We start from the raw sequence: 14,207 nt of genomic DNA, 5'->3' as shown, positions 1-14,207 counted from the left end.
CCCCCCACTTCAGAGGTTTACAAACACCAGAAAGTCATACATCAACTCAATCAACAAAGCCAGCATTTTATTTTCATTTTAAAAGGTTATTTCAATGTCACTAAATATAATTATAATTTTACATACAAGACACCATTCCAACAAATTGCTTGTAAACTTAAAATGATTTCATACAACATATCTCTCAAACTGTAATACTATAATAAAAAAATACTTTTTACTCGTCTAGTATTTTACATCCAACATATCTTTACAGACAAAGCTGAAATCCTACAATACCTGCACAATTTAAAGAACACGTTACTATCCTTATTCTAATAATTTAATACTATTTTAAAAATAATAATTATTATTTCAATAGTATGAAAAATGGACCATAGCAAAGGTAAATAACCTGATGTAGCATAATTGGAAACAGATTATCAAACTCCTAACTTTCAGTTCAATGCTACAAAAACAATCTACAAGGCCATTTAAAAAAAAAAAGGTTAAATTATTAAGAAGTAAATGTGCTTAACTGCAAGTTTTGAAAGATAGATATTAAATGTCTGGTGACATGAAAAACTCACTGAAATGATCTGGTGATCCTAAAGTTGAAAAAACACACGTCAAGAACTGAAGTCGCACTTGCACTTCTGCACTATGGCTGTACCTATATTTGAAATAAAACCATTTGTTAGTTTTCTCAGATGTTTATTTACATCAATCCTTTACCATCCTTCAACACACAGCTCTGAACATACGGACACTTGAGCTAATACAACATTTTCTCTCATTAGTATTATTCTACTTTCAAAACCTGCAACTTAGGTCAAGAAATAATCTACACTCCAGCCATAAAAATTGTAGCAACATATATAGTAATTGGGGAAAAAAAAGATGATATGCAGTAGGGCTGTGTGAAGCTTTGGTCCCCGATTCGATCCAACGGAGATTCAGGTCGATTCAGTGGCTGAATCGCCGAATACAAATTGAATCAGGAGACCTTTTAATCTCTCCAAATCGAATTGGAACCCTCAGAACCAATTCAGAGAGATTCATAAAGTTTCAACGATTCAGACATAGACACACCTTTAAATGTTTTTTCTACATACCTCAAGGTACCAGGTGGCTCGTGAATGCTGAGATGCTGGGGTGGATGCAGCACTCCACAGAAGCATGGGGGGCTCCTCGGCGTGCTCGGCAGCAGACCTGGATGTGAACCAGAAGCACTTCACACCCCTCTGGTTTGCCGACAGTTTCCTCCTGGGTCTGTGGGGGTACCCAGGGAACCCCTGTGGCTGATTGCCGAGCCAGGTGGGTGTGGGAAGGGGGACCCCAGCACCCTTCCCGGAGGACCCGGGAGGCTTTGTGGGACACTCCATCTGCCCCAGCATTGCAGTGTTCACGCGGCACGCCTGGTACCTCAAGTTATGTAAAAAAACAAACATTTAAAGTTGTATCTATCGCCAAATTGCTGATTCTTCAAATCAGCATCAAATCTTCAGATTTGGATATGGCCGAACCGAATCGGGTACAGTGATCTGAATCAATGAATCGTATCACTATCCCTGATTCGCATGCCCCTAATAGGCAAGCTTTGTATGTATTTTGCACAATTTGAATTGAAGCAGTTTGTACTCAGTATCTAAGGCTCTAAGCAGACATTTCATTTGAGCCAGTCTTGATTGTCCTGGGTTTTAAGGCAGGCCTTCAATACCTGTATGCTCTTCTTTTTATTCCAGGGAATACAAATGGAACATCTGTGCCTGGCCTCTCTCAATACAAATGGAACATCTGTACCTGGCCTCAGTTTAAGACAGAAGCAGCCCACCATTAATACACAGCCCTTCCAAGCTGTTCTGATACCGGTAGGGGACCAGAGAGAGCACACAGCCTGACAGGTTTGGCTCTGGAATGACTCCCAATTAACTTGATTGACCTGCAATTAAATTTATAGCTTTAAACAGCACTGGTGTAGGCAAGTGTTACCCCATCTTCTCTTGCATACTTCACAGGTACTTAGAGTACCTGTAGGATCCCAGGACAAAAAGGTTTTTTTCCCTGGGAGAACTGCAACCTCTGTTTACATGCTAGCAGAATGGAATTAAATTTCTAATGTATTTGCCAAATGCCGAGAAATATTTGAACTTCCAACCATGCTTATAGATAGAATTACTCTTCTGGTGAGAAACTTTGCACATACTGCCTACTAATACTGTATTTCTCATCTGATACAAGTCACTTATTCAGTAAAGATAAAAAGGAAAAGGGGAACAATATAATAGCTTGTTTTTTGCTGTGAACTATTTCATACTTAAGAATAAATATTCAGTAAACTGTAAAACAAGTTTAGAAACAGATCTCATTACAGAGCTATCCAACTCTCTGATCTGTAGGAAGGAACAAAGCTTTGGGTAAAGTTTCAAATGTGAACCTTACTAATAACTAAATATTTCAACTGTTTAAATTCACAATGTTCAAATGTGCTTTCAATGTGTTTAAAAGATATATAAAAATATTCAATACTCACAAAAAACAGTGCACATACTATACTTACAAGGCATGTTTATGCCGTCCTTCCCTAACTGCTTGGATGTAGTGTACCAAATTATCAAAGAAAAGTTTCATCATGTTAAGTTCCTTTTCTGCCCACCTGTTCCAATTGAAGGGAGAAAAGCTTAATTTTTTTCCTTTGAGGAATATATTGCAATGAAGTTCAAGTACATATTAACAGTAAACAAATCACTTCCTATCTGCCTTGAAGATGCCCCCATCACTTGTAAAACCTTGAGGATTCTCTACAGAGTTTCTCTGTTCTTAATTTTCATTTTTAAGTATCCCTAGGCTAATCACCATTTCCAAGATGATGTCTAACAGGAAAGAACTCCCTTCAGAGCCCATCAGATCTGCTCACTGTGACCCTAATTTGGCAATGACCAGAAGCATGTGCCTAACTAAGATTATAAGTAGTTATCCACTGACTTCACCCATATGTTTAGTTAAATAGTTGTTATAGTTATTATACCTGAGGGAATTATGCACAGAAAAATTCAGCCGTATGTGCAGAAATATTCAAAATTATACCTTTTTTTAAACACAAATTAAACTAAATGTAACACTATTTGAACTTTCTTTAGAAATATATGTAGGTACTTTTTATGGCTGGGGGGTGTGTGGGAGGGGTAGTGAAGGGATGTGGGTATGGGAGTATGTGGGGTTTGTGGGCAGGCATGGGGTTTGTGAGCAGGCATGGGGTTTGTGAGGGGATTGTGAAAGGCTGTGGATGTGTGTGTGGGAGGGTTTGGGTGGGTGTGGGGTTTGTGGTGCACAGCCCCCACCACTGGTGTCTCAGCAGTAGGCAGGGGCCCTTGGGATACTCATGGCTGCAGCAGGCAGAGCCCACCAGTTGCATGCTCCTCCGGCTAAGTCCCAGGGCCTGCACATGCTTGCACGGAGCTGGCCTGGCCTGCTGGCATGACCCTTCAGACTATACCAGACCAGGTGGGCTCCAGGTCAGCACACTGGGGTCATGGCACTGGAGGTGGAAGCTGTTTGCCATTCCATTGGGCCAGGCTGGGCTATGTCCTCCATGTGTCACTTCCTGCTGGAGTGCCAGAAGCCCCACACGGAGGGCTGACTCATGGTGCATGGATTGGGCTGGGTGGGAAGCCACACATGGAGGCACAGAGTTGCATGCTGTTAGGCCAGGCAGGCTCCTGCTTGCCTCCACATGTGGCTTCCCACTGGAGGGCTGGAAGCCCCATGCAGAGGCTCAGAGCCAGCAGGCCCAAAGGTGCACAGCCCATACCCACTCACAAACCCCACACCTCCCCCATCTCCTGCAGGCAGGAGGTCCTCTCTCCACCTATCCAGCTGTCCAGTCATGCAGCACTATGCCTCCACATCATGGCGCTCCCAGTTGGAGTGCTGGGAGCCCCGTGAAGGTAGAGGTACAAAGCCTGCCATGGTTAAATTATGCAAAATTATGCAATTATGCATGGGCATGCATTTTATGTACAAAATTGCATGGGCACATAATTGCATAATTCCCCAAAGTGTAAGTTATGGGCCAGTTTTAAGGTCACCCACTAATTTCAGTGGGACTACTCATAAGCTTAAAGGTAGGCATGAACTCAAATACCCTGCTGAATCATGGCCTGCTTATGAACAATAGATACCATGTACTATGTCTTTTTAAAAAATCTAGGTAAGCTCCAAGCTTCTGCGAGCCTAGAAAGTTGGCCTGTTTTTTTCCCACTCAATATGGCAATAAAGCTGTACAGTTCCTTCATTTCGTCAGAACAGAAGATTTTAAAGTGAATGTTTTATTGCTAAAAGGCACCAGGTACACAGTGAAAACAGAGAGAGCAGTTTCTAGTAAAATAATTTTTTTCCATACACATCATTCATGCCCTTCTAGAATTTTCTGACCGATCTACTTGTGATGATCTAAAGGTACAAACCCACCAAACATGAGCCTTTGCATAAATTATGCTCATATTATTTTAAAAAACAAACAAAAAACAAACGAACAACAAAGATAAGACAAAGAATTAAAAACTCATTTCATTCCATTTGACGGCAATCAAGTGATAGCAACTGGTCATTATCAACCTAGGCCATATCAAAGCACCTCAGTTCCCAATGGTTCCTTGGACATCACAATGGACCCCCATGCAAAATATAATCCTTTTGTGAAACTTACTGCCATGAGACAACGGGGAGGCTATCACTTTAACAAGGTTCAAGAGAGGATTAGATAAATTAATGCAAGATAGGTCTATCAGTGGGTACTAAACATTATAATCAAGGATGCAAGCTCCAAATTAGGATTCCAGCTCTAAATGCTGGAAGTTGGAAGGGAAGAGAAACAGGTAGCCAGATCAGTCTGGAGAGGCCGTGCATAAATACTCTTCCACTTAGCAGTCACACTGTGCCACTGTAAGATACAAAAGGTCTACACATTGATTAATGTGCTTTCTTAATGCGCAGTAGTGAAAGTGAGCGCTTTTTTAGTAATGCTTAATGCACAGTGGCCTATTTTTACTGCACATTAACATACTAGCAGTTGTTTTTCACACAATGCTTTAATGCATAGTAAAACAGGTTACCGTGCATTCAAGCGCACATGTAGCCGCTCCCACAGAGTACTGAGCTATATAGACCTGTGGACCTTACACTCTTACAGGGGAAAAGGACTTTAGTATTTTTTTTTTTACTTACATTGTAATCCAGTGCGTGTCATAGCTGCTTCCAAATTGCTGAAAGGTACCAAATAACTTCGGAAGAAGACGAAGTGAAACTACTACTGATCTAAAAGGAAAAGAAAGAATGAGATTTTAATTTTTATCACTTGAAATCTGTAACTAAGAAGTTGCTTTGAGCGGCTCGTGTTTTACAATGAAAACTATTCAATTGAAAGCAGTGGAAGCTGAAGCAGGAAGAGTAGCCACTAGACCCTGGCTACTCCTCGAACAAGGCATGCAACAGTAGCTGGGTAAGAGCCCAGAGCCTGCAAGTTAGCCTCTCATGGACAGTTGGTTGGACAAGCCCTGAACGAAAAGTATTGGACATATTCAGGTAAAGTTTACTTTGTGTGCAATCATCTAATGAACTGGGGTTAGTCTGTCAATAGTTTACGTATTTATATTTAATACCTCATGCACAGCCTCATTGAAAAAAAAACTATGAACAAGTATCAAATACATTAGCATTGCCTTTTCTCATTCCACAAGTTTAAAATGTCAAAATATGTCATCAAATCCATCCTCATAATTTCCACATTTCATGCAGAGAGGTAATACACCTTCTTTTGAAATTCTGAAAAAACAGACACAGCTTCCCTTTTAGTAACGTGATATACAGGCATACCTCGTTTTATTGCGCTTTGCTTTATTGCGCTTCGCAGATATTGCATTTTTTACAAATTGAAGGTTTGTGGCAACCCTGCGTTGAGCAAGTCTATCGGCGCCATTTTTCCAACAGCATTTGATCACTTCGCATTTTTTAGCAATAAAGTATTTTTTAATTAAGGTATGTACATTGTTCTTTTAGACATAATGCTATTGCACACTTAATAGACTACAGTATAGTGTAAACATAACTTTTATATGCACTGGGAAACCAAAAAATTTGTGCGACTCACTTTATTGCGATATTTGCTTTATTGCAGTGGTCTGGAACCAAACCCGCAATATCTCCGAGGTATGCCTGTATATGTAGCAGGACAGGATCCGTCCCAAACTGCCAAAATAGCCACAACTATGCATGTATGAGAAAGACTAACTGCCTTCAACAACCCAAAAACATAACAATAACTAATATTGCACACCTTGCTATTTGAGATGGAAAATTAATTCCTTAAAAAAATAAATACCCCAAAATTGTTTACATGATGCATCTTACTGGGAATAAGGTTCTTTGCGGAAAGGAAAATTGTGTGATAGGAAAAATACCAATAAGCTTGGCTGCTTAATCAACCAGAAGTAGCTTTCACTTATGCTGTACTTCAGACAACACAATGATAAGAGCCTATAACACAAGCGTCTAGGAGGCACAGAGCCAACTGAAGATTCCTAGCTGGAGCAAGGAATAGCTTAATATTTCCCCTTACACAAGGAAGCCAAGATAATTCTTAATTTAAGATGTTTATTAGATATTTTTTGCAGTGGATATATTTGATGAATTTGCATCTGTGAATGACACGATCATTTTTAACCAGTTTGTTGAGGTCTCTAAATAGTAATATCCTAAGGCTGTGTTTGTCCTACTTCTATCAAAAGTCATAACTTTTCGCAAGAGATAAGCCCATACACTTTTTTTTCTTCTCGCTATCTCTATCCACCCTGATTGCCCTTTTTCTTTTTGACATGGATTTCCTTAATGTTAAAAAACTGTTTTTATTTCATTTTATTACACACCATGAAAATCAACGTGATGAAAAGACAGTACTTAATACATGGGAATCCAAGCACTGTTTATCTTGGTCTTTTCTGATTTCTTATGCATAATATAGCTGTATTTATTTTACATGCTAGCATCTATAAATTTATTGTGTTACAAGAAACAGACTGAAAAAGTTTAATAATTATCTATCGAGCTTTATTTCCTATATATCGTCCAGTCAACCCACTACTAAGCAAGATTCTGCCATGAATCTTGATAAAATGTGATTCTGCATTAGAATAGCAGAAAGTAACTGTTTTTAACTTAAACTATGTATTAATGATTATGAAGTCACTTAAAATAGTTTTGTTACAAAATAAAGATTCTAAGCTAAATATAATGTGAACTTCCCATAACAAGCAACCACCCTTAGTCTCACTTCTGAAAAAATCACTTTCAGAAACTCATTTAGACTTGGACTTAAGCCAAATTAGAAAGTAATGGGTACCTCCAAATGCTAAAGGTTTTCTGAGTTACAGGTAGTAAGTTGCTATCAGCAACTTGCTTTGCCTCAGTAAAACAGGATTTATGTTTACAACAGGTTCTTCAGTAGGCCTGGGTGAAGCATCCAGTATTTGTTTTGGATTCAGCCCATTCCGGGGACAGTGATTCGATTTAGTGATTCGAATCACTGTCTCAAATCAAATAGGCCAAATCTCCAAATCAAACAGGCCCCATTCCCTGCTCACACTTTCAGCCCCATCAATGGCTGCCCCGCCTGGCTCCAGCATCCTGACTTGTTAAAAAGAAAAAAAGCCCCAACTCACCTGCTGCTGCCAGGCAGGGGGCAATCCTCACTGGCCCCCACTGCCCTGTGCTGTGTGGGGGGCTCTGTCATGAGCCCCTATCCCCCACTCACTCTCCCAGCCCCCCTCATGGCTGCCCCAACTGGCCCCAGCCTCCCAGCCTTCTTTTTTTTTTAAAGAGCCAGAGGCTGGGGCTGGGAGAGTGGGCAAGGGTCGGGGGGTGCTCAAGGGGACTGGAGGAGTAGGCAGGGGATAGGGCCTGGCGGGGTTTCCCCCTATGGTCCCCACCCCCACCCTCCTCCAGCCCCCCACTCTGCTCCCTACTTACCAGCACAGTCTGGGTCTAGCTCCCTGCAGCTGCGAGTGGGGACTGCCCAAATCACCGAAGCTCTCTGAATCTTTTCCAAAATGATTTGGACAGCTTCAAATCAATTCAGACCTTTTTATTGATATCCTGATTCGATTTATGTTTGGAGATTCAGCCACCAAATTGGGCTGAATCTCTTCTGAATTGAATCGGCACCCAAAGCTTCGCACAGACCTATTTTTCAGGTGTTTAACTGGGTTTTTTCCTAACTTTCCAAAGTGCACATGCAAGTTCTACTAAAGTTAATACAATTCACAAATGTCTACTGAAGTGCAAATTGTCATCGAAGAATGTAACTATAAATTAGCTTATTGTGTGTGTATATTTCTCTTTATTTAGATATATACATATTTAAGGAATACAGTGTAACTAATTTAGTAATAATATTATTTTACAAAAGAGACATTTATCTAGAATCAAGCCTTGAGCAGCCATCTTCCCACAAAAGGCAATTTTATAGATCTCCATCAGCTACACTGCTTTCTTGCAACTGTGTACTATGGAGAAAATCACTAGTAGACATCCCCAAATCCCACACAAAGTGCAACCATATATGAGTACACAACTCTGTATCAGTGGTTCCTTGAATCGGTCGATCCAATAATCCAAAATACTAGCGATTAAGTAAACATGCAATTTTCTGCCTCCATGTTCGCAACTTGCAGTAATGTAATTAGGGGTGGGTGAATGGAGTACCACCCCTGGGCACCAACAGAGAGTCTGCACTGTGGTGGCAGTAACAGCACTTGGATACAGTAACCCTCTTTTCCCCCACCCCTACTAAAGACGCCACTTCTATTGCTGCTAAATTCCCTGTTGCCCATTGCCACTGGCAGTGGTACTCAACCATGGCAATCTGCAGTGAGGGAAGTAGAGGCAGCAACAGCTTCAGAATGGGGCATAAAGGTGGCCAACTAGGTTTAGGGAATAGTAGCCCAGGGCACAAACATTACTAGTTATGCTTCTAGCAACCTACTTAAAAAGCAACCTGAACACCACATATCAGATACCATTTTTAGATATGCCAAACAAGTGGCAGATTGTCAAAAGTAATGCCAACACCATGCTCAGAAATAATGCCATGCATTTGATGGAAGCTTTCAGTGACAGCATCTATTTTTAAAGGCCTTAATAAAATTGACCTGATTTTAAGAGATGCTGAAGAGCTGCAGCTCCTATTGATTTAACGGGGAGCTAAAACTGGGTAAATTGCTCAAAATTAGGCCTTTTTATTTAAAAACCTCCATATGAATTTAGTAGGCAATCAGGACTGGAAAGTCACTTTTAAGGTGTAAATTTTTTCTTTTTTTTAATAAAAAGTACTAACTGCCAGCTTTCATAACAGAAGCATTATGGCCTATATTATTTAAGAAAAGGAAAAGAAAATTAAAGAATTAGTGACCAGGTTGACCCATTTAGCCACTCAAGTCTCACTTTCAAACGTGATTTAGGAACTTGGGATCTCAAGTCCCACTGAAAGTCAAAGTGCCCAATCAATTTAAAAAAATAAGACTGTTCCATTAGTTTCCCTTCCTCGTCTAGCAACTGGAAATTAGTATCAAGTACAATTCTGGACATATTTACTAGATATGTCCAGGAGCATAAGGTCCAATTCTGGACCTTAACTTCTAATGATCATAAATAACTAAGAAAAAATGCTGATGGATAAAAACTATACATAAACTACATATTGAGAATATTCTCTCTTAGAGCATATATTTTAAAGGATTTCCTTTTTTTCTCCAGTGCTGTTTTTACACAAACCATAGAATATGAAACCTTGTCACCAGGATCAAATTCACCAGTCTTGCTAATGCACACCATTGCAACAGATGTACCTTAAAAACCAAATGGAAACCAAGATGTAACAACTATATGTTACAAAATTTTGGAAAAACAGCTCAGACTAAAATGGTAATAATGACTAATGCTAGAGCAGTCAGTCACATATGGAAGATATGTTGGAAGTAGGGTTGTCAAATGATTAAAAAGTTTGATCACAATTCACTGCACGATTAAAAAAATTAGTTGCAATTAAATCACAATTTTAATTGCACAGCTAAAAACTCATAATAATGCATGGAAAAACCTCAAAATAATGCAACATTATGCAGATACTTTGGGTGGTTGGGGGGTGGAATTTGTGAAGGTGTAGGGGCTGTGGGTGTATGCGTGGGGTTTGGAGCTCAGGGAGGGGAGATGCCCAGAGTGGGGTCTGGAGCCTGGGGAGGGGGGACCCCTGCACACCCTGGCAGATGCTTAATCTGAGTGGGGTCTCTGTGGAGTTGCCCTGGGCCCAAGGGGTGTCTCTCACCCGAGCACACCCCACCCTTGCCCCAGCAGCAATGGCCATAGGCAGTCCGGGGTGGGGACAGCTGCTCTGGCCTTGGCCTGAACTTCTCCACTTACTTGCTCAGCAGGTCCCAGGAGGTCCCAACCCACCCCAGGCCCGAAGGTGCCAGGCAACCTTGCCACAGCCCAGCGCTGCCTTCTCCAAATACCCAGCGCTGCCAGCCTGGCTACTTGGAACCACAAATGGGAGTTGTGAGTGGGTGTGGGCCTCACCCCACCTTCCTACTGCAGCCACCCAGACACACATCCTGCCAGGACCAGCATGGAGCTGTCAGGAGCCCAGGCAGTGCAGGGAGGAGAGCAGCAGCTCTTGCTCTTTTTGGCAGTGGCACTGGGCACGGCTCGGGTGGTGCTGGGCTGGGGCTGGGCATGCAGTGCTGCATAGGCCAGGGGCTGCAGGAGGTGGCTACACAGGAATCTCAAACTGGCTGCAGCAGCTGCATCCAGAGACACTGCCATACTGCTCCCCAGGGGCCCAGACTGGGGATATACAGGGACCCACAGGCCCAGAGGCAGCTCATGCCAGAGTTTCCAGGTGGTCCTGACCCACCCTGCCCTAAACAGTAGAGCCCCAAAGGTGCCAGGCAGCCCCACCAGGGCTCAGGGCCATCTTCCCCGAACCCCTGGCACTGCCAGCCCAGCTGCTCTGGGCCCTGGACAAGGGTTGTGGGAGAGTGCACAAGTGTGCCCCCACTCTCCCCCTTCCTGCTGCACCTACCCAGAGCCTGCACCTAGGCTGCCCTACAGCTCCTCTGCACTGCCACTGTGTACTGCACAGCTACAGACCTCTTCCTCTCCCCCACATGCCAGGCAGCACCTGGCTGGGGCTCCAGTGCTGGGCCAGGGGGAGAGATTTCCCCTCCACCCAGAAGTCTAAGTCTGGTGATGGGGGAAGGCAGGGGGTGGAATCCCCTCTCTGCACTAGGGGGCAGGGCTCAGAGGACCTGGGTGACCTAGCCAGCCCCTAGTTATAGGGACCGTTCCCCCCTGGGGGGAGGACCACAAGGATTTGGGGGTGGGGGTGCACTAGGCAGTCAATCAAGTATGAGCCCTACTTGGCTGCATTTGGGTGCCTTTAGCAGTAGCTGGCAAGCTGGGAGGCATGCTCTATCACCTCCAAGCTACTGGTATGGACCATTGCAGGAATCCGGCTGCAGGCATGAATGCGAGTTCACTTGCTTATCGGTTCAATGAATGCAGTTTAGAGAAACCTCCACAGACTGAATCGATTCAACCTGAGGCTTTTTGACTGTCTGTACTTAGCCTAGAACACAATTAGGAGATAATTTTTTCAACAGAAAAAAGTCACTCCATGTCTGATCTTACAGTTCTTGTGCTCAGAGGAAATCTAGCCAGCACCTTTACAAGACAAGCATGGGAACAGAAATTCATTAGCCTACTGGACACTATGTACCAAGGACAATGACTTCATGGTCCTTTATAACCTATCTGATGCTTGCTAACCTCTGAACTTCACAGGTAATAATAACCCTTCTAAACAATCTTGTTCTTCCATCATCAGTTTTTTACTGCATGTTTCCTGCCTGTTGGATACTTAATCATTTCTCTTATATCCTCTTTCTTATTTACACATGGAGTTTTACACAAACTTTTGTTCTATCTGCTACTTAGCTGTGTTGCAGCTGCTTCTCTCCCAAAGGCTAGAACAAAGGTACTGCAATACCCAAAAGCATTGCCTACATGTATCCCAGCCATGCTGTTGGTCCAATAAAGATTTCACTCACAAGAATTCTTTCTTCTTGCAGAAAAGTTTAGAACATTTAGAGAGTTTGATTATTTTTGCTTTTATGTTTTTTTCCCTTACTAGCTTTATATAGGAAAAATAATAAATGGATACAGTCTACAGGACTTTGCTATAGGGCACTTCACTTAATGAAAGAAATGTGTCAACACCAACAGTAGCAACACCACCACAGTAAATCACTATAACAATTTATGACAGAAAAATTAAAATCACATATTCAGTTACCTGTTATTTGCTAAGTTTTCTAGGCAGCCTTCAATGAATCTCATTCGAATCTGTCTATCAGTAAACCAGCACACCAAGGAACACAGCAGCTTCTCTGCTTCATTTATTAACCCTTCAGAAAGATGAATCTAGAGCAAGTAAAAGTAAGTTATTGACATGCATTTATTTCCTTTTTGCAAATATTCTTCTGCAATATGTAACTTACTGCATCTTCATCCTGAACCAGATCCCACAAAAGAGTATTTCCCTTCTTACAAACATTGTCCAAGTTAATATCCGTCACTGCATTGCTGTTGTATTGGTGTTTATGAACTGCAGGCCCTGAGCAAAACATAGAGGCTGTTACTGAATACTTGTAAAGGACAGTCTAATTTGAATATTATCCCTCAGGGTACAGGTATGAAAAGATCTTATTAATTTATTTTAAATATATTTTGTCAAATTTATATATAGTCACAAGCTTTTCTTATAGATACGATATATTAGAAAACCAAGATGATGCAACTGTACAAGCAGTCTATAAGACAACTGATCTATAGTGTAGTTTGTCCATGCCAACAGAAGATTTATTTGGTCTGTGCAATTTGTATTTTATTTATTTTTTTAAGAGACCAACTGCAGACTTTATAAAGAATGGAGGTCAAGGAAGGGATCCAAGTCATTTAAAAAACTTTCCTCCCTTATTCTGAACGATACCATATTCATCCAATAAAACACCACCACCACCAGGCATTTTCTTCCAAAAAACATTTAAAGTCTATCTTTCTGCATCCATAATTTGTAAGGTATAACAGCTCATCGAGGACAATTTTGCTTTCATGTGGACACATGCGATACTGTTTAGATGTTTAAGAAATGATGCATCAGAAAAGCCTAGGAAACATTTAACATATACAATTTAAGTCTGTATGTGAAAACATGGTAATTATCTGGCAGCTGTAAAATTAGGGATAGCAAAAGTCATCTGGGCTGAAATCCTAATCAAAATCTTAACTTTAGTGTTTAAAACAAAAAACAACTGGATAACATTTAAGGTGGAATGCCGAAGAAGTGATCCACAGTATATTCCAACAATGACAAAGATTTTAGTTTCACGTTAACTGCAATAAAAGAAAGGAGAGAAAGGCATTTCTACCCTAAGAAATAACCATAGTTATTTTCCTTTCTTAAAATAGTACAGAGAAGTTTGACAGCCAATTTAAAATCCAGTAGACTGGGCATAGGTTTAGAGAACCAGCAAGTCCTGAGTTCTAATGCATACTTTTCAATTGGTCTAATATAGAACTTCGGGAAAGTTATTTAACTTCTGTTCCTTGGTTTGCCCCACCTATAAAGTGGTCATAAATACTGCCTATTAAGGAAAATCGTGAGTGGGATTTATACAACCAGAAGAAAATAGGACTGGAAGGGACCTCACAAATCTGGTCCAGTCTTACTGCTCAGAGCAAGATTAACCCCAACTAAACCATCCCAGTCAAGCGCTGGTCTACCCTGCTCCTGAACACTTTGAAGGATAGAGATTCCACAACCCCTTTAGGTAGTCTGTTCCAGTTCCTAACCACCCTCATAGTCAGCAAATTCTTCCTGATCTCCAACTTGTATTTCCTCTGTTACAAGCTGAGGCTATTACTTCCAGTTCAGGGGTTGTCAACAGGGAGTACGCGTACCCCTGGGGGTGCTTGAGAAGGCCCTAGCAGGTATGTGTGGACAGTGGGTGCCACCTACCTGGACACAGGGCAAGCTTGCACATGGCAGCTGCTGCCACTCAATGTTCAGCTGTGCGCCAACCCTCCGCCCCACCTGCATCCAGTTGTGCACACCACCT

The 14,207-nt window shown here is 41.7% G+C and overlaps 1 protein-coding gene across 2 annotated transcripts in view; it reads right to left on the bottom strand.

Moving 5' to 3' along the window:
• The window catches only part of USP34 (ubiquitin specific peptidase 34), a 256,166-nt gene that overhangs the window by 132,479 nt on the left and 109,480 nt on the right, over positions 1-14,207 (bottom strand). For both annotated transcript variants that reach the window (XM_019549212.1, XM_019549213.1), the window contains 5 exons: positions 12,588-12,703; positions 12,383-12,510; positions 5,206-5,295; positions 2,540-2,635; positions 570-652 (listed from right to left, as the gene is read on the bottom strand). In XM_019549212.1, the coding sequence (XP_019404757.1) occupies positions 570-652; positions 2,540-2,635; positions 5,206-5,295; positions 12,383-12,510; positions 12,588-12,703 (513 nt within the window). The remainder of the gene's footprint in view (positions 1-569; positions 653-2,539; positions 2,636-5,205; positions 5,296-12,382; positions 12,511-12,587; positions 12,704-14,207) is intronic.

This window comes from Crocodylus porosus, unplaced genomic scaffold (genome assembly GCF_001723895.1).
Source record: "Crocodylus porosus isolate Cpor-Errol unplaced genomic scaffold, CroPor_comp1, whole genome shotgun sequence".
Lineage (NCBI taxonomy): Eukaryota > Metazoa > Chordata > Crocodylia > Crocodylidae > Crocodylus > Crocodylus porosus.
This window is presented reverse-complemented; position numbering and strand designations above follow the sequence as displayed.